At 34.1% G+C, this 25,460-nt stretch overlaps 1 protein-coding gene across 4 annotated transcripts in view; it reads left to right on the forward strand.

Annotated features, from left to right (window-relative positions):
• The window catches only part of RIMS2 (regulating synaptic membrane exocytosis 2), a gene marked incomplete at its 5' end in the record, with an annotated part of 477,503 nt that overhangs the window by 366,767 nt on the left and 85,276 nt on the right, over positions 1–25,460 (forward strand). For 3 of the 4 annotated variants that reach the window (XM_083865898.1, XM_083865900.1, XM_083865899.1), the window contains 3 exons: positions 3,485–3,517; positions 13,558–13,593; positions 18,596–18,696. In XM_083865898.1, coding sequence (XP_083722024.1) covers positions 3,485–3,517; positions 13,558–13,593; positions 18,596–18,696 — 170 coding nt within the window. Of the gene's footprint in view, positions 1–3,484; positions 3,518–13,448; positions 13,594–18,595; positions 18,697–25,460 lie in introns of those variants that run through there. The other variant, XM_083865901.1, reaches the window with a different exon arrangement.

Below are 25,460 nucleotides of genomic sequence, written 5' to 3' on the forward strand. Positions count from 1 at the left end.
GGCTCTGTATTTAGTTGTGGCTTAATGCTTTTAAAGAGCATTAAGTAATACTGATTCTATTGACATCTCAATGTAGTAAAATACACCCTTCATCTAAATCTTCTGCTGACAAATATTTGTATTCTTAGCTTTTCTATCTACTCTTGTATATATGTATTCTTAGCATTGCAGAGTTTGAATGGTGTCAGGGGATATCTTTCCTGAAAGTTACATGTATTATATCACTCTTCAGGTCTAATCACATCCAGATTAATGACATATAATTATGGAGCATACAGACTCTATGGAGCATTTCTGTCATAGGGTCTCTTCTGTGTTTTATGATGCTGATTTGATTTTGCTATTGCATATCATGTGTTATGAAGTGTGTCCAGAAATGAAGCTTTTCAAATCTGAGCTTCTATTTGCAGTGAAAGATCTTTTGTTCTTGGGAAAAGATAAAACTGAAATTAAGAAAACTCTTGAGGGAAAAAATAAATAAATAAATAAATAAATATAGATATATAATTAACTTACATCTCTCTGTCCTCTGCTGCTGTAAGAATTTTAGTTGGGTGTCTTTGCCATGCAAAGTTTTTTGAACACTGAGTTGTTAAAAACTTCTCTTCAATGGGTGACATTACTTACGATGAATAGTTCCGTGTCAAAGCATGATAAAAGAGATGGTACTTAGTTCAGGCAGGTTTCAGACTTAAAATTTTTGTTAACTTTTTATGTTAATTTATTGAGATTTTCCTTTGTTTCCAAATCTGTATATAATAGCCTTATACATACTCTCATACACTGAGATGAGCAATTGATGCAAATAAATGCTAGTTCCACAAAAAAGCAATGAATACAAATGGAGACTGCCTATTGACGTGATGTAAATTTAATAGTATTGATGACCTTGTTTTATTCTTGCTTTTAAATGTATTTCTATGAAAAAGATTATTTTGTGCATTAAAAGAACAGAAACAGAGAATTTTCAAACTATTGTTTTAGATTTATGGCATGATGTCTTAATCAGGAGAAAATTGATTCACATAAGTCCTAAGGTTTTTAAATAATCAGTCTATTAATACTTTCTTCTTCACATCATTATTTGAAAGAAGTTGTTGCATTACCATGCCACAACTTCTCCTAATTCCTTAATATTTCCAACAATAATTGCAAAAATATTATAATCTGTTTATCTCAACAGATGAGGTGTCAGTTGATCAGGTATCCACAGTGAGATGGCAACGATTATCTTTTTTTTTTTTTTTCCCCTCTGGCTTCTATTAGAATTATTCTTCTAATAAGTTTGATAAGTAAAAACCTAAAACTGAAAAATATTTGTAATTAATAATGATTTTTGATTGTCACTCTGATATGTGAATATTTTTTTTTTGCATGAGGACTTTTAAAAATGCTACTTTTAAAAAAAATTGGTATATGTGACTGATATGCATGCAAATGCAGGTAATTTGATTCCAAAATATTCAAAGAGAGCTTCCTTGCTATTCAGTTGTGTCTGTCTGGCATTACTAGAATACCTTGCATTGTCATACCAGACATATTCCAAGTTTGGAAATAATGTGATTCAATACTTTGAAAATTTATAGAGAAGAATTTCTCTTACTGCAGGATACGTCTCAAAGCTGCTTGTTCTTATGGATATTTGAAATAATAAACCAAGGATAGTGGGGTCTTGATGGAGTCTTTCTAATAACTCGTTTTGCTATAGTAGGAGTGCTCACTTCAGGGCTATATATATGTAATCTAAAATATTTTCAGAACATTTTGAATACTTTTAGCTGTGTTTTGGTGGTGCTAATAATGATTTATTTATTTATTTATTTATTTATTTAGCACTTACAGCAATTATAGCTACATTATATTAGTATGAGTGTCACATGACATGGAGAAGTGGATCTTCCTCTTTTCTTGTTTGTGTTTCTTCCAATGGATTCTTTGTACTTGTCCAGACTAAAAAATATATTTATACTCCGTTATTGGTTTTTTAACATGCAAAGACATACCAACCTTTGTCAAAACTGACAGCTGCTATGCTTTCACACTATGTATCTCATATATAGCACTAATGCGTGTTCATTCTGTAAGCAAATTTAATTGCCTAAAAATACATTCTAATTATGTATATTTCAAGCTGCTTGGTTTTCCAACAATTTTGGTACAGTCTTGGCATTTGATAGTGGATTAAAATATAATCTAACGCTGTAATATAAAATTGTTTAAGTGTAGAAGACAATGGTTAAATTCAGTGTTGTCTTTAATTTTGTTTTATTGATTTATGTTGATTATTCTAATTTTGTATTTTTTCAATGATAATCTTGATATCGACTGTAAAATGCTGATAAAATTACAGATATTTTTGTGATGTGTAAAACTTTCTGGACTTCTTTATCTAGTATCTTCAGCATTAATAATTTATGAGCAGTGTTTTGTGACTCATTAGCAAACTGCATGTTGGAATTAGACCAAGTTTATAGATTTTTTTTTTTAATTTCTGATATTTTTGGGGAGAAAACATTTGTTCTGCTAGCAACAGTCGCTTCACAGTTCTTTGTAATTATTATTACTTTTCAAGATGAATTCCTCCCATTCTTTTGCAACAAACAGATTTTCAGTACATAGCATGGCACTGTCCCACAGATGTTTTCCATGTCTAAAATGGCAGTGTGCTTTCTTTTGAATGTGAAGTAATAAAGTAATGAGATAGTTGCTTTGGCATTTAAGTTGCATGCATTTGTAGTAACTTAGACTTCTGTGAGATGAGACCAGCATTGGTTCTGAAAAAGTATCCTGAGTTGTCCATGAGAGCTAATAGCTATACATCCTCTTTTCTCACGTTCTGTATTTTTGGTCTTGATAATTTTGCCTTTGGCAGAGCATTACAACAATGCAGACCTTTCCAGAGTGTGTTATGTGGATTCTGAAATGTCTGAGCTTGCACATACATTTGCAAAGAAAATTTATTTTCTGTTTTGGGTATCTGAAGTTTGGTCCAGCATAATTTACAATAATCTGATATTTGAAAAGTCTAATAATAGAAGTCCCTTGGACATTAAACTGAGTGTTTAATACTTGAAAGAGAAAAATAATATTTGCATTCAAGTAGATACCATTCAAAAACTTGAACAGTCATGAACAAAAGTATTTATGCTAGTTAACATACTTTTTACTATCCAGCTTTTTCTTCAGCATCATTGCAAGGATTGACTTTGCTGTCAATTATAACTTTTATTGTTTCCTCAGCTCCTATACTAACTCTGTCTTTACTGTTCTTTTCTAACAACTGTAGTTTAACCACTTCTTTCTCAGCTTTCTTTTTTCTTCTAGTGTCTTTTATTTTTTTCTCCACTTACTAACTCTGCTCTGCAGATTTCTCTCTAAAACAATTTTTGGCCCTTTCCCTCAGTGTCAGTTTTAACCTTCTGAATACATCCTCTCACGCCCATCTCCTTTGTCTATGTCTGTACATTACACGATGTGATCACAGAAGAAGCGGAATCACCAAGGAGAACAAACTCAGGTCTGTCTCTTCTACTGCTTTTCTCTGTGTTATTTTTTTCATTTTACCTTTTCTATAGATTTTATCACAGTTCACCTCACATACTTTTCCCTCTCTTCCCCCCTCAATATACTGGCAAAATATTGTGAAAGCGTAAGAATTTTAGTTGAAGACACTTACGTAATTTCTATTATGTAATTTCTATTATCCATAAACTGTGTACTCTATAAAAAGTGATGAAAGGTAACTGATGACAAGTAGGCTATACCTTAAGACTTTAAACTGATTTGATTTCTATCATATCAGTTCTTATTTCCCATCTCAAATCATCTCACATAATTAGCCTTTAAAGTGCCAGCTAACACATGAAAACGATTTCTAATTTGTTTTATCTATGCATTTGAAAACTGCTACAAAAACTGCAGAAACTCTTATAGAACTAGTTCTTTTTGACTCCGGGAGGATACAATTTCAAAACAGAATAATTTGAGGAAGTTAAATTTCATGCATTGGAATTTCAAACTTAGTTTTTTTGAATAAATTCTGTTTCAATTACAAGTAGAGTTTTTAGTGGACAAAAGCTCTTTTCTCATGCCAAAATGAGTAAATCAAAAAGTTATGATAGTATGGGAGCAAGAAGTCAAAACATTGAAGGACTTCTCACTTATCTGTATTGTTTATGAGGCTTTTATTTCATATTATACATTAATTATGCTTTCTTTCATAACAAATTTTAATCTGCCATTTTATTGAATTTTTCATGTACTTTATATTGCTGGCAGAGAACTAACATCTATTAAGGCATCCTAGCTCTGAAAATGCAGTATTTGTTCACACTGCCCTGCTTGTTCACTTGTGGTATGTAGACCAACAGCGAAATTCCCCATATTTAAGTTACATAAATTCAGCTATAAAATTTAAATTTTACAATTACTCTGTAAAATCTTTAAATAATTTCCTGTGTCTCTGCTATTATTAGAGAAGCCACTTGGATGCCATTTAGGTTAGCAAGTCTGGAGAAGTTTTGGGGTCCATTTAACTTAGGTGTTATTCAGTGAAACATTTTTCTCTTTTGTCTACTATGACTGGCTCGGTTTTACCTTTCGTACTGGTCTTGTCATAGATAATTTCTACAGAATCTTGCAGATGTTATTTGCTGTAGTTTTCACGTTAAACAAATCTCAAGATAGAAACTGTTAAAATTATAGGGTGAAAAAAGTTGAGTATGGATAGGGAAGAAAACTATTAGGGTTTTCTGAATTCCCACTTTTGTAAATCACTACTATTAGGAATTAATAAATTAGGCTTTAGAAAGACTGAGTTTACTTACCTTGTGCTTATTATTTAGTGCTTGCCAGTTCCTGTGTAGTGATTCTGAATCTCTTTTATTACAAAAATTAAATTAGGAGATTGGGTGACCCATTTCCTATCAGTTCATAATAAAAGCTGCAGGCCTTTTTATTCAAAAACCTTCCTCTGAGTGATTGATTGAATCAATATATTAAATCAGAATATGGAATCATTCCATATCTGTCTTGGTGTTGGAAGAAATCAGACCTTAAAATGATCAGAAAAAAAATGTATTTTCATCCTCTGTGTTTCTTGAACATATATAAGTAGATAATACTTGGTATTACATTTTTTGACATTGCAATTCTGCAAAACACTATTTAGCTCACAGTGTTAAGTAAATATCTTAGGCACTGGTGAATTTAGTTGTCTAGTACACAAATGCAAAAGCATGATCAGTGCTGGAGTTGCAATAGTTGTTATTACTGCCCTTAAACTCAGGAGAAAATTGTTGTGTGTATAGTACCATATTTTCAGATATACTTTTGAAAAAGGTACTCTTCCATATTTGCCTTACTAACAAAAGGCAAACCCTTGGAGCACAGCTAAAAAGCAAATGTGACATTTCAAAGGCATACTTTAGAAAAAAAGTATTTTCCCATTGTTTTAGAATTTGCTTTAAGAAGTGTGAATCTAGAATTATCACTTTACAGGTTTTCCGAGGAAATGGTTTTCCCATAGTTTATTTATCATGGTTTATTTTTCATGCTACCAAACATTCATATATTCCAGAGGATTAGCTATTGATTTTTGGTGTTATTAGACCAAGAAGTCTTGTGAAAGCTAAATATCTGAATATATTATAATTGTATGGATAAAAAAATGTTGCCCTTTCATTTCTCTGGATATTATAATCTATAATTAAAAAAAATACTCTTTGAAAAAGTCTAGATTTTTTATTGAAAAGTTTTATGAAAGTGTGTGCAAAGCTTTTGCTGTATATTTCAATCACAAAAGCAAATTTAGAAAGATAAGTAAAAGTATTTTTTTAATATAAATTTTGTTATCTGAGAGCAGTCAAGCTTGATAGCATCCTTAATGATTAAACTCTGCTTTTCTAGGGTGAAAGAGGAGCTTTGTGATACAGGATTTTCACAAACTTGCTTTGAGATACAGGGTTTTCATACTTTTCAAATTATTAGGTTTATTCTCCAGCTCTGTCCAGTCTCTGTTTCAGGTCAGCCTTCCTAAGGCATCACAAGAGCCTTAGTGAGAAGTAGACATCTTCATTCTCATCTGTAAGATGGATCAGACCAAACACTTTTCATTGTGCCAAAAATTACTGGCAATTGCACGTAATACTTACTGTGTTCTTCAAACATACCAAATACAGAGAACATTCTTCAAAATTCCAAAAATGAATCTAGCTGACTCAGGTAACTGCCCAAAAAATGATCATCAAAACATTGGAAAGGTGGATCCATGTCAGTACAAAGGCAATCATTGCACATACAGAAGAAATAGTGATGAGTAATTAAATCTAGGTTGGTTCCAGGATGAGAAGGGGTGGCATAGTAATGCCCAGGAGTTCTAAATTTCTAAGGTTGGTGGAAGTTAGAAAACAGCGGTGACTGTTCCATTTCTAAACGGCCATTAAAGGCAAGGAAATAGATATTGAAGTCCTTTTTTGCAATCTCATGCAAAAATGTCATGTTAAGAGCACACAAAGGCTTGATTAGAGTTTTTGTCAACTTTCGGCGTGAAATTCAAATAGACAAGGGCTTTGAAATATTATTTTTTTCTGTGCTTTATTATGAAGTTTCTTTGTAATAACATGATTGATGGAAATGAAGCCTACAAAAAGTAACAAACCCTACAGAAGATGACTGACCAAATTGGAAGAGCTCATAGACCTGGACAGTGGAGGGCCAAACTGTGAAAGAGTGTGGCAAATCCACCACAGGGGCAAAAAGGACAAAAAATGGTACAGTTGAGAGTGTTTAAGACATCAACTGCAGTAGAAGAGAAGGAGCATAGGTTTTTTAACTCGTTTTTACAGAACCACGAGAGGTTTTTCAAGTCTCCCAAGAGAGAGTCTACTGTGATGTACTTACCCTTTATAAACAGAACATGACACCCCTCTGCTTTTGAGTTGTTGTTATTATAGTCAGTATTCTGTGACACACTTTTCTTTAAAGAGCAGGATGATGCCTTGTTCTGTTTCCATTTTCCTTATGTTGAAAAAACATTTCTCGGTAGAATTTGTAACATTTAAGCACAAATGTGATTAAATTACTTCTGCATCTCTGAACACTTCTGTGATATTTAGTTTGACAGACTTGTTTAAAATCTGATGCCTTAGACTGTAAAAGAGACATTTAAAGCATCTAGATCTGTATTTGGTCAACAAAACCCAAAGGGTGAAGTCCAAATTCAGTCTAATTTTGTAAAATCTGAATTCAGTCTGTAGATAATTAGCATAGTAATAGATGTATCATACTGGATGGATGGGAGGTTATTTGTCCTTATTTTTTGTTTTGTTTAGAATGGAATCCAGAAATCAGACTTCCAAAGTAGCCATCTGTACTAAATGACAAAAATTAAGGCTGATGATCAGTCTGCTGAAACTAAAATAGTAAAAACATCATATTATGTAATTTAAAATGACAGCATAATTTTGAAAATGTTTGGTAGTTTAATTTGTAACTATTCTGAGTTCTAAATGCAGCTGATGATTTTTTGTTCTTTGGTTAAACTTTTGACCATCTTTCTGGTCATTGAGATGCTAATGAAGATGTCTTGCATTCTTCAGATGGCTCAAGAATCTCTATTAATACCTGTTAGCTTTTCTGAAAGCAGAGACATAATTATTATGAAATGTTTATGCCTATGATTGGAAGTGGCTGTATCAGAATGAGAAATTCTCCATTATGCTATTGAGTGTACCAGTGGTGGGAACTCTGAGAGGCATGCTTGGCAAACAGAATGTTGGAAATCTTCATAATAAGACTGTCTTCAGATTTTCCTGAAAGCAATGCAGAGTTTATTGTGTTGATAAACTGATCTGAATGGATTTTTATGAGTACAAAATATAAGGGCCTACTAACCACTCAGATATTTTTCTTCTACACTTTAAAAATCCTATTTCATGCCATTTATGTGGGGAAGATGTGCCAGAATTCTTGGGAGAAGCAAAATGGAATGTTTTAGCTAATATTTGACTTACTACTTCTTTCTTCCATGCTTTTTCCATTAGGCCTCAGTATTTTATAAAAGTCACCAAATTGTGTGTACACCTTTGTATGAGGCAGCACAGAGAAATATCACTAGCTACCCTGCAAAAATCACCTTGGCAGCATAAAAAAGGGCTAGCCATAGCCCTAATAATCACTTTAATACATATGCAAAATAGAACTTTCCAGCTGCTTCGAAAGATCTTTGTCCTTTACCATCTACACTGATCTATACCTAATGATGGAGACCTTAGCTGACCCTGTCAATTTATAAACTCAGGATTGTAGAGATTCTTTAACTTCTCTGTTTAGATCACCACACTATTTTTTTTCAGTTCTTTTACTAAATAGTGCCATGTATTCTGCAAATAATTCAAAGAAACATTTTTAACGTGCTTTTAGCATTGTGATAATAATTTATTTAAGTGGTGAGAAATGTCCCCGGGGTTTTAGTCTTTCTCTAGTGTGTCAAGCTTGAAACCAACAAGAACAAAAACAAAAAAACCAAAAGAAAAAAGCCATCAAGCAATCCTCAAATCAAAAACAGGAATGTGAAGCCATATTCCCTGCTAGGAAGCTGGCTGGCTGCAATAGTTGTCTTTTGTGCATGCCCTTTTAAGGGCAATATTTGACACTTCAGTGACATTTAAACAGTAATATTAAGTATCAAGTATATATAAGTAAAATTAAGTGGAAAAACACTTCAACAACCATTAATTATTTTTTCTTTTCATTCAGACTGTGATGTGGATCACAGATTTGGAAAGAACTTGTTTGCTGCAACAGTTCCTTTTTTATATTTGCCACAAATTGGACATAAAGGCCTGGAGTGAAGTTGAGTAACCATTTATATCACAGCACCTGATACTTTGCTAGACCTGTAGCAGTTAGGCAGCTATATTTTTCACAGTGTTGAAGCTAGAATGACAAAATTCAGAGCTAATTCCTTAGAGGTAGAATTGGAATTGAATAGCTCAGCAAACAGGGGGAAATGTACTCCTTTGAGTACAGGATCTCTAACTAGCAAGTTATGATGTTTAAAAAATATACTTCTACATTTTACATTTTACTTTTAGGAGACAATCTTCTTTCCTTTACCTAATTTGATAATAGGGCTCTGAAGATGGAGCAGGGGCATGAGTAGAAGCCATACAAGAATGACTGAGGTGGTTTGGTCTGTTCAGCCTGGAGGAGACTGAGGGGAGACCTCATGGAAGTCTACAACTTCCTTGTGAAGGAAAGAGGAAGGTCAGACACTAATCCCTGTTCTGTGGTCCCAGTGACAGGAAGGGAAGGAATGGCCTGAAGTTGTGTCAGGGGAGCTTTAGGTTGGCTATCACAGAAAGGTTCTTCACCCAGTGGGTGGTTGGGCACTGGAACAGCTTACCAGAGGTGACAGCACCAAGCCCGACAGAGTTTAAGGAGTGTTCAAACAATGCTCCCAGGCACATGGTGCAACTCTTGGGGCTGTCCAGGAGTTGTACTCAATGATCCCTATGGGTCCCTTGCAGTTCAGAATATTCTGTGATTTTGTGATGTTGTTTCAGGTTTTTTTTTTTTTCAGAATAAAATTGATTTTCCCATATTCTTATTAATAGTATTTCAAGAGAAATCTCTAGTAAGAAATTCAACTAGCATTTTTTAAATACTTACCCAAAGTTAGGGGACTACATGTATATTTGATTTTAAAAATAAAATTTTATTTAATGATTTGGGCTACCTTGAGAAATCAGATCAATTTAAAGCCCATGAGTAGAGGAGCTAATTTATCCACTGTAAAAATAGAATTCCTAGTCATATTGCTGATATTAATTGTCTTCAAATATGAAAAACAGAAGGATAAAACCTTTTATGTCACTGATTTATCTTATGCCAAAATTCAGAAACAAACATAGGAGTTCCATGTCTTGTTTCTTGCAATGTCATGAATATCCTCCAGCCTTGGAAGCTGCAATTTTTTTCATTCCAAGCAAGGAAGTCAAGATTTATTTTTGGCCTCTGTTCAGTTTATGCAAATCTCATTCACCTGGATCCCAGGTGAGAGAGAAGAGAAAGGTCAAGACAGAACCAGGATCTAAACTTGAGTTTGGAGCACTCAGTTGTGGGAGAAGGGAGAAACCCGAGAGGAAGACTGTAAAAAAGCCCAGCACCTCCCAGATGTAACCTTAAAGCTGGTCAGTCAGGCTGCTTCTTATCTTCACCAGGAAGCCAGCAAGTTTGAGCAATTTTTCAATACTGGCATCAGTATCCATGACTAGGGAGAAATCTGCTATCCTGCTTCTTCTGTGGAATTGTTATTCTGTCATGTACAGAGATGGACTTGTTCTGTCCTAAGGAACTTGGAGTCCCTGCTACATGAGACTTCTTGGCATGAGGTGGGAGAAGTCTGATGGGGCCCTGGCACTTGCAGATACCATCAGAACAGTAAAGCTCATTGAGTTAAGGCATTTCCAAGAAAATTGAGGCAGTTTTAGATCTGATTTAGTTCTTGACAAGTCTATTCTTGAATCAGGCTCTTATTAAGAATTCTTTTCTATTCATTTTATCTTCTAGATACATGTTAGGTTGTTAGAGATCTCTCAGGTGTATTAGGACCAGTTAAAATGAAAAGGGAGTTAGATCATGGGAGCATGGCTGTGTCTACTATTAAATAAAATGTCAGTGGTCATTCTAATAGCAATGTCTACTGTGGTGATAGAAGATTTTGAGAGAGAATATTTTAGCATTTCAATCTCTCTACAGCTATAGTCATCTCTATATTTCATCAATATACTTAATTATATCTGTATTTTGATTCAGCTGAAAACATACAGTTATTTCCTGTAATGTGCAGAAAGGTCTCCTTCATGAAAGCATTGATTTTTTTCTCCAAAGCATATAGATCTGAAAAATACTAGTTCTTGAATTGAGATGATTACACCACAGGATACAATATATACTTTTTAGTTTGTAAACCAAGATTAAATCAAGTAATGTAGAAAAATACTGACTAATGTATACTAGCACATTAGTACAGTACTAGTATATTAGTACAAAAATACTGACTGATTATACTAGTAATATTAAAATAAATCAGATCAAGATTTGTTAGGAATGACTGGTGACTTTGTCATCTTGTTATTCCGTTTGAGTCATTTTAAAATAATCTCATAGTGATTTATGGGTTTTCAGCAGTTTCAAGACATTAGGGCTCCTTAGAGCTTTTTTGTTTTAAGCACATTACAAACAAAAGCATTAATTACTTTAGTATCAACATCCTGAACCTACTCTGAATGCTTTTAGAGGTGATGACTTGGCCCATCACTGCAGTGAAGAGCTTTTCTGCTCTGAAGTTAATATTGTTTTACTTGGTAAATGGATAATACCAATTTTGTTCAGTTCTGGTGCTTCCACCCAAGTGAGATCTTTCTCAATTCAGTTTTCTGTCCTTTCTAGTACTTCTTCAGACAGCTCCTGGCAATGCATCTGAAACCTCAGTTTGAAGAGTAGGATCCACTGTGTTGACCTTTCTACTAAAAATCTAAAGAATATACCAATTGTAGAGATTTGTCATGGCACTTACTTTAAAATTCAAGAATCTAATAGAATTTTGTGTTTGCTAATACTATGATGTTAATTTCTACAATCCATTTTGGAAATATTTTTCTGTAGTTTTTATACCTAGAACAAGAATGCATGAAAGTTGGCTAGGTTTCTAACTTCTTTATTTTGACAATTTAAGGATTCGTGTTTGAAAGACATCCAAACATAAGGATGAATGGACTTCTAGGCATATTAACAAATTAATTACCCTATATAATCTATATAAGATTTCTGTATTAAGATAATATCTAGGCAAAGTAAAGATTTCATTATGCAGATGGACTGACTTAGGAGTGTCATCATTCTCACTGAGCTCAAGCTCAAGGGTGCTTCAATGACTCAATTCACTTTCCTCTATTGTGCCTTATGTTGGATCAGTGGTATTGCTATCAAATTGCTTTCTGCTTTAGAAAGTGATGCAACAGTAGAAGACATTGCATTTGTACCTTTTACATTGGTCACAGTAATTTAAAACTAAAAGAAAAATTAAAATAATTGAAAGGTTGAAAAGCAAACAAAACTATCATTCTCAGCTATTTCCTTAGCACTATCCACAGACCACATAAAGTAAGGCCAGGCTGCCAAAGGCCAACTCAGAAGAATGCAAAAAGCCTTATTGAAAAATGGTATAGAGTACAGGGCAGGAAAAGTCAGGGAATGGGAGAAGTTCCAAGAACTGATTTACTACCCACTGATTTCTGCAAGTGTAGGTTTATGACCTTCCATATCTGTTTCCCATCAATAGTTCCACTAGAAATTGCCAGCAGAAGAATAATCTTGATCCCACACATGATAGGAAGCCAGATCCTGTTGAAGTGTAGCATATTATTTATGCTCTCTGCAGGAACACATTTTTCCTTCTTATGATTCTACCTTGCTTGAGTATTGATTTCTCTCCAAGTTTGACTTCATCCTCTACTTTGATACCCACCTGCGAAATGTTATTTCCTTAAAATACAACAGCTCTCTTTTTCCTCTTCAGCCTGTGTACTGTAAACTAGATCATGATTTTTTGAGAATCCTCAATGACCAATAACTCTGGAAAAATATTTAGTTCTAGTTATACATACTATGTTTGGTGTGTAGCTTGGGGCTGTTGTAATAGGATTGTTTTAATTGAATTTAATATAATTTTGAAAAGGAAACAGTTAATATATTTCTCATTACAGTAAATTTCATTTGACTTAAAATTCTTTCACATTATTTAGCAAAACTGGATTTCATATTATTTATGTGCTGCCAAATTATTTTATAAGGATCCAATCTATTTTCATTTTTTGTGACAGACAAATGCCTGAGCCATTTACAATGTTTGATATGTATTTAGAGTATTTGTTGGCATCAGTCAGCTGAGTTTATGTGCATGAACTTGGTTCTGAGTATTGATTTTAGTGTCTTTTTTTCTTCATAATTTTTAACTCTAAGACAAGTTACAGTAATATCATTATTAAGCCTGTATGAGAATTGATTAAACCAAATGAAGATTTAAATTGCCAAAACCCATTCTGACACATTCAATTTTTATGCCTGAACCATTAGACTGTATCTTGTGTGTGTACTGCATAAAAGCTCCAGCACAAGCCAATTTGTTTTATTCTATTTTTGTGTCATCCTGATCAAGGAAACTGTAAAGTAACTCTACCTGACACCTGCCCTTGCTCTCTCTTTCTTGAGTATGTTAATGATTGTGGAAGTGCACAGAATATTCATGGGTTCCCTTCAGTAAATCTTCAATAAGAGTACACAAATGTATACACTAACATGCAGTGAATATGCCTCTAGATTTAGAGCACCATCCTTGGTTGGTTGACTAAATTCTTTAAGTTCTATTCATTTGGTGACTTTTGTTAATGTTTTCCTTTTTAATGCATTCTTATATTACTTTTATTATTATTTCTGCATTTTTTTTTCTCTCCCCTTCTTTTTGCTTTCCATATTGCTTTCATTTGTTTGTAGAAGAAAAGAAAGCAGATCCAGAAAATGGGGATACAGGTAGGGTGACTTATTAAAAATATTTTTGTGTTTTTCCCTTAAATTCTTTGGTCTGTTATGTTTATGTAGCAAAGAGTTCAAGTGAAATTTTGATGTATTATGCAGATTTCAAAATAGACACTAGGAAATGGAACCTAAGAAAGGGCTTTCCAAATGTATTTCCTTTGCTATTTTCAGGGTGTCAAATAAGAGTGAGAAATGGTAAGAAAGAGACCAGAATCAGCTAAATACAAATGTCATACACTTTAAGACCTCTGTTCAGCTCTCCCCTCTCCAGACACAAAGCGTGCTCACCTGCACATATTTTTCTGCTCTATTACAGGTTTCTAATTTCCAAAATATCAGTGTTACTTTAGTCCCCTTGTCATGAGTTATTTCCCCATGCCTTAGTGGCTGTACCTCCCAAATTTTTTATCTCTTTTGTCCATATGTATTCAAATCTAAATCTGTTCTAATATTATGAGGGAAAATCTACTCTCCTTCCATGCCAGATTTCCTTTAACTCTTTGTGCCACAGAAGCCTCACTGTACCATGAACTCCTCTTCCAAACTGAGATTCTGGTTTAGGATCTCCATCACCAGCATCTCTAGGAATTAGAATGGTTTAATAAGTCCCACTGGAGAAGACAATGAAGGAAAGAATGAAAGAGCGGAGGTCCCAGCTGGTTTTATTTTGATTTTTAACCAGATGGGTTTGCCCTAGTCTGAGCAGGATGATAAGGCCAGTTTGCTGTCCCTTTTGTCTCTCGTGTAGACCACAGGCTATCAGTTGAAGAGTCTTACTCTAGAGAGTAGACATTATTTGACCTGAAGAGTAAATAACAGTCTTTAGCTCTAGGCTGAATTCAATGATTCCTTAAGTCCTTGTAAAACTGTGACTCAGTGAGCAGCTGAGGAGTTGGGAAAAGTTAGGTATTAACCAAATCACTGATTATAGCCCTTCACTTCAGTAGTGAAGTAGCTGAATCTTATTTCATATTAGCTTATTTCAAGTTAAAATATGAAAATAATATTTTTTAATTGAGGCTGAAGCAGTGTTTCAGTGTCTGTCCTGAGTCCTATTGTAGGAATGGAATTATACAGCCACCACCACCACCTTCCATTCCATGGAAGGATTTATGTGGATCAATAGGGCTTATCCCTAGCATCCACTTCAATAAAAGAATCAAGCAGACTTCCTTTTTCTACTATGTTTAATAGGCAATAGTAGGGACAGCTCAAGCTGGGTGCCTCTCAACTTGGGCCCTGCCTGTTGCTTGTTACGAGATTTTATAGTCTCTACAGGTGGCTTCATTTTCTGATTGCACTCCTGCTCATCCAAGCCTGTTTGCAGCATCCGGGGTCTTCTCTTCTGATTTACTCTCAAAGCCTCCTGGCACCCTTTTTTCCTGTGTTTTGGGAAATTTCCCTACTTTTGTTACAAAATATCCTATAGCTAAAATTGAGATAATAGTTAATTGTCTATTGGTTACATTTCCATACATAAAAACAAGGTTCAAATTAATGTAGCCTAAGGTTTAATTTACTGTAGTAACTCAAGCTAAGATCTAGCACAAGAGTCTCTCACTGCAGTCCTTGTGGATCTGAGAGGTTACAGGGCTGCACTGCACACTACTTCTGTGCCTTACTCTGGCATTTCAGGAGTCTTTGCTCTGTAGTTATATTGCTTTCCTCAGCACATTCTCTTCTGAAAATATGGAGAATGGCTGGTAATGAATCAGTGGGTGTGTCTGTCAGCCAGGAATTGCCTTGTGCCCATGAAAAATCCACTGAACTAACCTTCAGACCGTGGGTTTTTTAATGTAAGAGAGCAAAATAATCCAAACTCCAGAATGTTGCCTACAGTACAACAACCCCAGTTATGTCTGGTGAACAGCAGCAGACTTTGCTCCTCCCTTCAGTCTTAATTTTTTTAGTTCATATGGCTGAAATCTGAGTGTCTTATTGGATATTTCTGTTGGAGGCACAACTACTGTTTATAAGCAAATTTCTGGAAGGATGTTCAAGCAGAAATGAAGTCATTTTACCTGGCCAAAATTTGGTTGCATACACTTTGATACATTGTGGCAGTACTTCAGTATATCAGAAGCAGCTTTAACTTTCCTAGTGCCAGGCTTTATAGTCCTGAAAATGTGTTGTACTGGGCTCCAGATCTGGAGGGCTCAGTCAGCCCTTGAGTGATTCAGGTGTGTGAAAGCTTATTTTCCTACAGTGTAACCACTGTTGATAACTAATGGTTATACTCAGGTTAGTTTTGGCTTGACACATGCTCCATGAACAGCTCTTGACTGCAATGGAGTCCTTAGGGTAGGACCAAAGTTCTCCCTTGGTTACCAAACTCATGCTAAAAGCTGAAGCTTCTAATGCACCCAGACAGTTACAGAACTCTCTAGAAGTATTTTCTGCTCCTGCTAAACCCTCCCACATAGGTGTCAGGTAAGCAGAGTTCTGCCAACAGGAGTGGAGATGATGATAGCCCTGTCCACTTAGTGTGACGTGCTCTCATGATGGATGATGGGGAATGGGAAGTGTCATGACACTCTCTCAACCTTTTCTACTGCCATGCAGGTCACAGCTGCACCTGGCTGAAGTTACAGTGAGCTTGGCCTGGGGCAGACAGTAACCCTGCACTCTCTTTCTGCATGTCAGGTCCATCTACAGTAGAACCAGAGCTAACTTCAGCTTTACGAACTATCCACTGCCCTTGGGTTTTCCTCTTTTTGCACATAACTGAATTCACTCACTTGTTAAAGACAGTTTCAAAAATACAATGGAAATTAGATTTTCCTTTAGTAAGAATTTATGGGAATTGAATAATTTATTTTCAAATTTTTTCTGTCTTGTTTTTCACTTGAGAAAAAAATATGCTTCATTTTTTGATTGTTTTATTGAAGAGGACTCATATCAAGGCCTTATATCTTAGGCTTCCCTTTTGGCATATTTTGTACATATCATAAGCAATTGGATTTGTGGCAATCTAACTTTCAGTTTGACATTTGATCATAGATAAGAATTAATATTTTCTCAAGTAATTGTGAAATTTCTAGTTTATGCTCAAGAATCATTATTTCTTCACTTGTAGTTTCCTGAAATTTAGCAGAATGTATGTAGACAAAGAAAACATGTCATGGTTTCATAATAAAACATAAGAAAAATCGAAAAAAAATCCATTTTAGTGAAAATTGTCTCTCTGACATTACTGATAAATGACAAGAGGATTTTGATTTCAGCAAAAGGTGATTTCTTTCTTTGAGAAGAGGCTGAAGTATTTTACTTCAAAATAAGTATGTGTTACTTCTGTCATTGAAAAAAGAAAATATTTTCTAGTGCAAATTTTTTCGTTTTCAAGTGAAAAAAGAATAGAGCTTTAAAAACTAGATCCTAAAAAAGTCACTTCATCCTAATGATAAATTAACAAACACTGCTATGGGTTCCATCATAGTTGAGGAAAATTATGATCGGAAAAATGATCAGTATTTTATTTCAGAAATTTTCTTCTACTGCTCTCTTTTTCATTTTATTTCTTCCTATAAAACACCATTTATTCTTTCTCATTAGTTTTTCTTAATTTTAATTTCTCTTAGAATTTTTGATGAAGTCTTTTCTTTCATGTTGTTTTAGAGTGTAAAGATAGAGAGTTAAAATGCAAAAACTAGAAGCCAGAGTGTTTATAGAGAACAGAACAGCTTAGTGTTTTTGTATTCCCACTTCCTTTCACCGCCTCTCCTTCCAGATTTCCTCTGAAGTGCCACAACATCTACCTGGCAGCTCTCATAGTATGTGCTACTACCCCTTTTGTTCTCAAGAAAGAAAATACAGAGCTGAGAGGCCCAGGTTTTGTACAGAGACCCACTTTGCTGTTAGGTTATGACTTACAACTAAGGTTTAGAGTTTTAACCAGGTTTATGTAGTATACTGGATTCTAATATTCCCATCTCAGTTCCATAAATACAATCCATATTGCCCAATACATACAATATACAGAAACTTCTATTTATGATTAGTGGGATTCTGAAATTTTAATCCTGGACAATTTTTGCATTAAAATTATGGATAATCTAAGAAAAATGTCAGTCAAAATGAATGCTTTTTAGCATTCAGTGGATGATGATTCCTTCTTTACTTATATCAGGTTAAAGTGGAAAAGAATCAAACTTGTGTGTGTATGATACCTAATCATATTTTGTTTGAAAATCTTCTCTGAGTTGTTGTCTTCCTCTTATTTCTCTATTTCTCAGTCTTCCACCTCAGCTTTGGCACTTACTTTCTTATTATTTTACATTGTAAATCATGGTATTACGGTACCAGTTTGTTGAAATCAGCTACTGACTGAGTCACGTAGTGAGACCCCCATCCCTGACTGAAACTAATCATGTATTTTATCCAAGAAGAGTGAATCTTGAAATTGTTCTTGAAGCTGTGTTTCATTAGAATATAATACAGTGATGCCACTGGGTGGCTCTTTAAGATTTCTTTAGTCATTCTTTGAATTTTTTGAGCATACTAAGAGTATACTCACAGTAAATTGAAGGTCTGCTAGTCTGTGGTTGTTACCTGATTATTAATTTGATATGTCAGACTATAATAGATGCAGAACCAGAATCTCTACCCAAAGTAAGCAGGTTATATTTGCACTCCTCCTTATTAAATAAAAGACTCAATTTCTCTTGAATATTCTTAAAATAGTAACATTATATTCTGTGGAAACATTGTGTTTCATTTATATTGAGTTTTTTTCACAAAGTTGGCTTCATTTGAATTATGTAGATACACAATACTTATTAAGATTCTGCTGAAATACTTATCTGCTATTTTCCTCCTGTTACAACGTTTTTGTTTTCTACAAAATCATAATTCAGGAACTAAAATTACATGCACGGAATTTAAGTAAATAAAATTTCATCTCTTTCTGTTAAAACTTCCATGAGCATAATTTTAACATTGGAATTGATGACTGCTTGTGTATTTATTTTCTTTTTTTCTTCTGTTTTTAACTTAACAGGTGCATTGGATGTAGAAGAAAGGAATCGCCAAATGAAAATGAGCAAGTACAAACAGGTAGCAGGATCAGATTCCAGGCTGGAACAAGATTATCATTCTAAGGCAAGGGAGTTTTGTTTTGAAAAGCAACAAAATATGCTAAACTGAAATATTCAACCTCCTAATAGAAAGTAATAATGAGTGCCAAGTTGTTTCTTCAGTAAAAGTTTCTTGTGTGTCTATAATAAAATTTTGGAAGTGTGCAGCAAAACTCTTAACACACAGTGTTCTTGATTATTAAAATTTAAGAAGGATAAAGCAAATGAAAGAAGCAGTGTAACTGTCTATCAGAATGAACGATAGTGCCATGATCTAAAAACTCAAAGAGAAGGAAAAAAGATGTTTATTGAGTGATGGAAGGCATGAGGACTATTGAAACTTGTTCATGGCTTTCACATAGTTGAACAGAGAAAACTGGAAGATGCAATGTCACTTAGTTTAATGGTGGCTTTTTAGCACGTGGAAAAGTGTTTTAACCACCAACAAAAGCTTTCACCTCAGCTGTGGCAGATGGCCAAGAATCTGAATATCTACATAGTAGTATAACCTTAAATATACTATCCAAAATTTCCTGTTATCTGGGACAGGGTCCTGTCATATAGAGTGTGTTAATTAAAATAATCAAGTATTTTCAATTTAAATTTCTATTATACAAAAATAATTTAGTGTCCTCTAAAAGACTTCATTAATTGAGGTCGCATTTTAAGTGGAAAAGACGAGACTTCTGACCTATAAAATCTGGCTGAGGAAGTGTCTGGTTTCCACTTTTATTTCCAGGTTGTTTTTTCCTTGCTCCCAGGATTGGCAAAGCTACTGTAAAATTAGACATTTAGTATTTGAATTCAAATAAAACATCAAATTTATTAATTAGCAATTATTATATTAATTATTAGTTTTGCAGATAATGTAGACTAATACACTTCATATGATTACTTTCTTGAATATACATTTCAGTGTGGGAAAATAGAAGTGCTTTAGCAAAGTCCATTTCCAAATGGAAAGCCCTTTTATTGAAAATAGGATTGACAAAACCAAGACTGTGAAAATAGCTTAAGATATTTTTAAACTCTGTAGATGTGCTGCATGATTATTTGGGTATTTTGCGAATGTAGTTTTAACTGCACAAGGCATAGGAATGTTTATTAACATGTAAGAGGGACTTGATAGTGTCGTGTTTAGCTGTTTCTTTTATTTTGACACTTATGGAAAAGTATTTTTTATTGTTGGCTTTGAAAGGTGTCACCTTTGAGAGATGAGCATAATACTGTGAGTGGACCTTATCATAAGTGCTGTGATTGTATGTACCACAAAAATATAACTTTATGTACTGTATGTATAACCAGACTTAATCTGCTGATTTTCCTACTCCCTTAATGCTTAAATGAAATTTGAGTCAGAAGTAGGACTGGTGCAGATTAAACTGGTTCTCATGTAAGGGAGTTAAAAAGAATATGACTACCTAAGGAAGTATTTACTACCCTTGTTTTTCTATTTCACCTACACCTTATTATTGGGCCTCACTTTACATCTTTTATCTTTTTAATTAAAATTTTACCTTCAGTATTATTGGAATGTATTAAAGAGGAAAATTTTAAATGGAATTATTTTATGAATATGGTGGTTTATTTATTGCACACATCAAACAATGTCTCCAGAAATAAACAATTAATTTACTCTTCTGCTTAAGTGTAATTTCAGTACTTGAAAATAAGTTATTTATTCTATCAACAAACCTGTGGAACTAGACACTGAGTATTCACATATATGTAGTAATTCAACTACATGTGTAGTTTCAAAGCCATGTGAGCACCATAACTCTCATAAGCCACATATATGAGAGTTCTGTCTTTACTTTTTTACTACCACTGCTTCAATTCCCCTTAATTAAATACCTATATTATCTAGAGATGGAAAACGAATAAGTAAAATTTATCTACCTGGTTTCCACAAAAATTCTTATGGAATCATGAACTGAAACATGTATGTCATATGCTGACTGAAATATTCTGTACAGTATACTGTGACTTCAATTTTTTTAAACTTCTCAACTGGCACAAGTAGGCACCCATGAGTGCTATGCCTGAGACAGATGTCATAAAGTAGACATTAAGCCACATTCAGGAAAGCCAGCATATAAAATATTCTTTTACCTTTTCTGTTCTATTTCTTTCTTTAAATAGAAGTCAACAGGTCAACAGTGTCTTTATGTCCCTCTTGATTACTTTAAGTTAAGAAAAAATATCCAACATCCTTGCTTGATGAGAAGGCAAAAGCTATAAAAGTAGAAGTTCTATTAAATATTGAAATATTAAAATAGGCATCCTCTATTATATCTCTCTGGAAGTCAGTACTAGAGGCTTTAGAGGAAGACACATACCCTTCTGTGGTGCATTGTCATACATTATGAAGTTTGTGGGAAAATTTTAATTCCAGATCTCAGTGTTATTAGAAGCTGCTGAAATATGAAATTGATTCTCCCTTATATTTTTTCTTAATGATTGATAAAGATTGTATTTGTATTATTCTTATACATGCCTCATTATTTTTGGAACAATAACCATTTTGCTTCCATAGTTTTTTATATACATTAGTTCAGCAGGGTGCAAAAGACTTATTTCCTGAAATAACTTCCTTCAGAAGCTGTTGAAGTGTGGTTTCAGGACAGACATATATTAACTTTCTTATAAATATTTACAGCTAAGCAGATGAAAGAAAAAACATTGTAGACACTAAGGATTAGATAAATTAATTTCTGGTATTGGAACAACTATTTATTTCTGCTTGTTGGGTACTAGTAAACTTGTATTAAATAGGATGTATACCAAAGTCTGGATTGCAGTGCTGGGAGAGGCTGACATACTGAAAAACCTGAATTATGGAAATAGATAATCTCAGTGGAACAAGAGTGTTCCACCAGAGACAAAATTAGCCATTCACTATATTGTGCCTCTGCAGCACCAGCCCAATTTGTGTAATGTCCCTCAAGAATCTTTCTGTGACTAGTTTATTGTTTTGCACAAAAACTAAGCTTCTCAGTTCTAAATTGTTAAGCAAGATGTGCTGTGAAGAGGGAAGGGCCAAGATAGGAGCTGAGAGAGCCACATGCTGGACTCACATAGTTCACATTTTGTAGAACTGGCTTTTGGAGTCACTTCCCAAACTACTTCATCAAACCTATCTGAACCTCTCTGCCTTGCTTACTGCTTCATTCTGGCCAACAAATTGGTGAGTTTGGTGAGCAGCAAACCTATGTTTGGTGAGCAGCATCTTCCCCTGGCCATTCCCACCAGCGCTCAGATTCAGGAATTCCTGCTGACAAATTTAGGATGAAGGGTATGAGAAATCATGTCATTCCTCTCTCCTTGTGCCATGACTAGAACATGCACAGTGGATCAGCTGAGGAGTGTTAAAAATCTTTGTTGCTACTGAGAAAAAAAAAAAGAGAGAAGATACTTCTGGTATAGAGAACCCTAGAAATGTTTGCAATCAGTGTAAAATCAGTGTAGACTCAAGAGAGAATTCCATTAACTCAGGCTAATATTAGCCACTACAGAGAAGCCTGACCACTGATGTCAAACTGAAGAGAGCTGGATTCATGTAGGAGTTGCAACAGTGAAAAACTATTACTTTCTTTAGGAACAAAGGTAAAACAGAGACTGGCAACTAGCTGACATACATTTAAACCTCTAAGTATCTTGAGACTCATTTTATTTGTTTTATTAGGAAAAAAATAATGACCTACAAAAAGGCAGAGAAATCTAGTTACATAATATAGCAATTAGTAATAGTCAGTAATGTAGTAATTAGTAATAGAGTATGCTAGAGCAACAAGAAATAAAGTTGGGATAAAAGAGGTAGAAGAGCAGATAAAAACTGATTTTTTTTTCTGAACAAGCTTATTTAGTCAAATGTAAAAATAAGTACATTATGGAATAATGCAGAACATCAAAGAGGATTTCCTAACTCCAACTTAATGATTCAGATTCATGATAAGACAAACTTTTTGCATCATCAGATGTCTCTAAAGCTGCAGTTCCTGATAATCAGTAACCACAATTCAAATTTCAGATACAAGCATAATTCTCTGTGTTTGGTGAAGAAGAATAGTACTATAAGGTATATTAGCATGCTACTTTATGATCCTCTAGCCTGATAACAAGACCAAGACAAACTATGGAAAAGGCGAGTCAAGCATTGTCTTTAGCTTTTTGAGTGGTGTAGATGCAGCAGACACAGAACAGCTGCAATTCTTCAGAATGAGACACTTTGATTCAGCAATGAATCAAGTACAACCTTATGGGATTTCTGTGTGACAGAATGCGAAAAAGGTAAGATCTGGAGGCAGAAGAGGCTGTATTTGAATGCCTCAGAAGCAGATTTTAATTGTAAGGTCTTGTAAAGTGCATAAGTGCTGCCAAGAGCTGTCTTTTCCCTCTGAAACTGCAGTAAGTAGTGTGCCATAGGTACAGATCGATGTGGAATCCAATGACCTGTGCTGTCATTTGAAATATTTCGTTTATTGGTGTTTTGGGAAGCTCTTTTTTTTCTCCTTAAAAATCAAAGCAGAGAAGTACACAGAACAACAAAGAGTGCCAGCAGAGCACTTGCCGCCTTTTTTCTTGAAACGCTTATGGAGAAGGGTGTTAAACAGACAGTCAACTAAAGGGATGCTGGGAACTTTGATATTTTGCTGCATATAAGCTGTATTAGATTTACATGGATTTTATATTAACAACTGATTTAGAGTTCTCAGAGGATCATGAGATGCCCAGTAATAATTTGATAATTTATAATAATTATGAATATATCTCTTTGATCTATAATTGTTCCTTACAACTGAAGCTGTTAAGGATGTAATTAGAAATATTCAAAATACTAAATACAAAATGGAGGCCATTCAGATATCCATGTGTCGTCAAAAATTGTTTTGGATATACTTCTTCTTAACATTCCATTTAAAATTTTAAATATCTGGATAAAACTTGGAGAAACAAACAATTCAAATGGAGCTGTGCTGGAGAGCAATTAAGAAAGCAAAGACTAACACACATAAGATCACACACAAATATTCAGTGCAATAAATTTCTGTGGAAGGCCCATACAGCTAAGGGCCTAACCAGTGAATTTGGTAGACTTAAAAATGGGAATAACACTGTGTAGTTCCCTGCATCTTCCCATTATCTACCTCCACACCAATAAACTCATATCTTCAGAAAATAAACCAAACACCAATTAGACCAACTAAGGATTTCCCAGGTGAGGAAACTTTTTACTTATTGCCTGTTCCATGGCTTTTATGCTTTCCTATGGACTAATGAGTATTGTACTTTGGGCCAGAAACTTGGTAGCTCAACCAGCTGGCCTGGAAGGACAGGTCTAATGGTCTAATCAATCACTCAAATGTGTGTGTGATTTGTTAGGAATCTTGCTGCTCAGTGGCAGAGAGTCTCTCTGGCCCATAGTGCTGGTAGCATTTCTATTTTCAATCAAGTATTTCATTGTGGTTTTAATACAATTTTTTTATTGAATTGCTGAAGTGGAGGTTCTGGTTCCCAGAAGTACAGGATTTAAAGCTCAATTATAAGACTTAAAAATATATCTAGATGAAATGAATTGAGAATTCTAGAATTGAACTCTATATACATGGTAATGTAGAAAATACCTCTTATTTAATTTCTGTTTTTATCAAACTGTATTTTGCTGTATTAGAATTAAATTAGTGACATTGAATATAGATGTGAGTTGCTGTGATTTCTAGTATTTTCTTCTTCAGTAAAAAATGTGAAAACTGTTAGAGAAGATTTCTGTTGCTGTTATTTTTCTTTTTCATTTAATTCAGGCACTCTTTTAATTTATTTTGGCTTTGATAACTTTGTTGGGTTTTTTTTAAGTCTTGAGTGTCCATGTCTCTATCAGAAATTTAGAGTATTTTTGAATGTAGTGCTGTGGTTAACAAAAACACTGCATTCACATATGATGATTGGGGCTGAAATTTAAAGATCTAAAAGAAGACTGATGCTGGCTGTCTTTAGCTGTCGGCAGGTACTTTCTGTTGTCACACATTTTCTTGTATTTTGTGTAAACTTCTATTGTTAATCATGTTTAGAAAGAAGATGTTAACCCTACATTATAGAATGTTATTAAAGTACCTTACAATTTTACAGTGAATCTCAAAGAGAAAAAATTACCCCAAAGTTAAAAAAAACCAAACCAAACAAAAAACCCCAACCAAACAAAAAAAACCCAAAAAACCCCTTTCTATTTTGGCTCTGAATTTTGATTAGTTGTAGGAATCTACCAGGAGAAAAAAGGGGTTTTCAATAGCAGAGAATTGGGTTTCCATTAAAAAAGCACAAAGTGTAACACAGTCTTGTGTTTCATAGCAATGAGTTAAATATTCTTTTGCAAAAAGCAAGTATTTTCAAAAAAAAATTTAGCAAGTACATATATATCAAATATACAGCAAAATTTATTTAAAAAGCTCTCTGTAAAATCCAGGTTCCATTGAGCATTGTAACCATTCCATTAATAATCATATTTTAAACTCACCTGGGTAATGTTTTGATCAACTTCCATCTAGAGCAATCACTGCAATTTATCTTAAATCCTTTTATCATTTTTTATAATAGAATATATTTTCCTTTCTGAATGGCTTTGTATAGACAAGTGATTGCTGAACTGTTAGTCTTTTGGTTCAGAGTGGCTTTCTTTTCATAGTAAACTCAATTACTTCTGGGTACAGTTTTTATCTGAATTTAAGCTGCAAAGTTCCAAGATGCTATTGAACTAAGTGGCAATTAGTGCACAAAATACTGTGACTATGCTTG

The sequence above is a fragment of the Zosterops lateralis genome, assembly GCF_965231275.1.
Source record: "Zosterops lateralis genome assembly, chromosome: 1".
NCBI classification, from domain to species: domain Eukaryota; kingdom Metazoa; phylum Chordata; class Aves; order Passeriformes; family Zosteropidae; genus Zosterops; species Zosterops lateralis.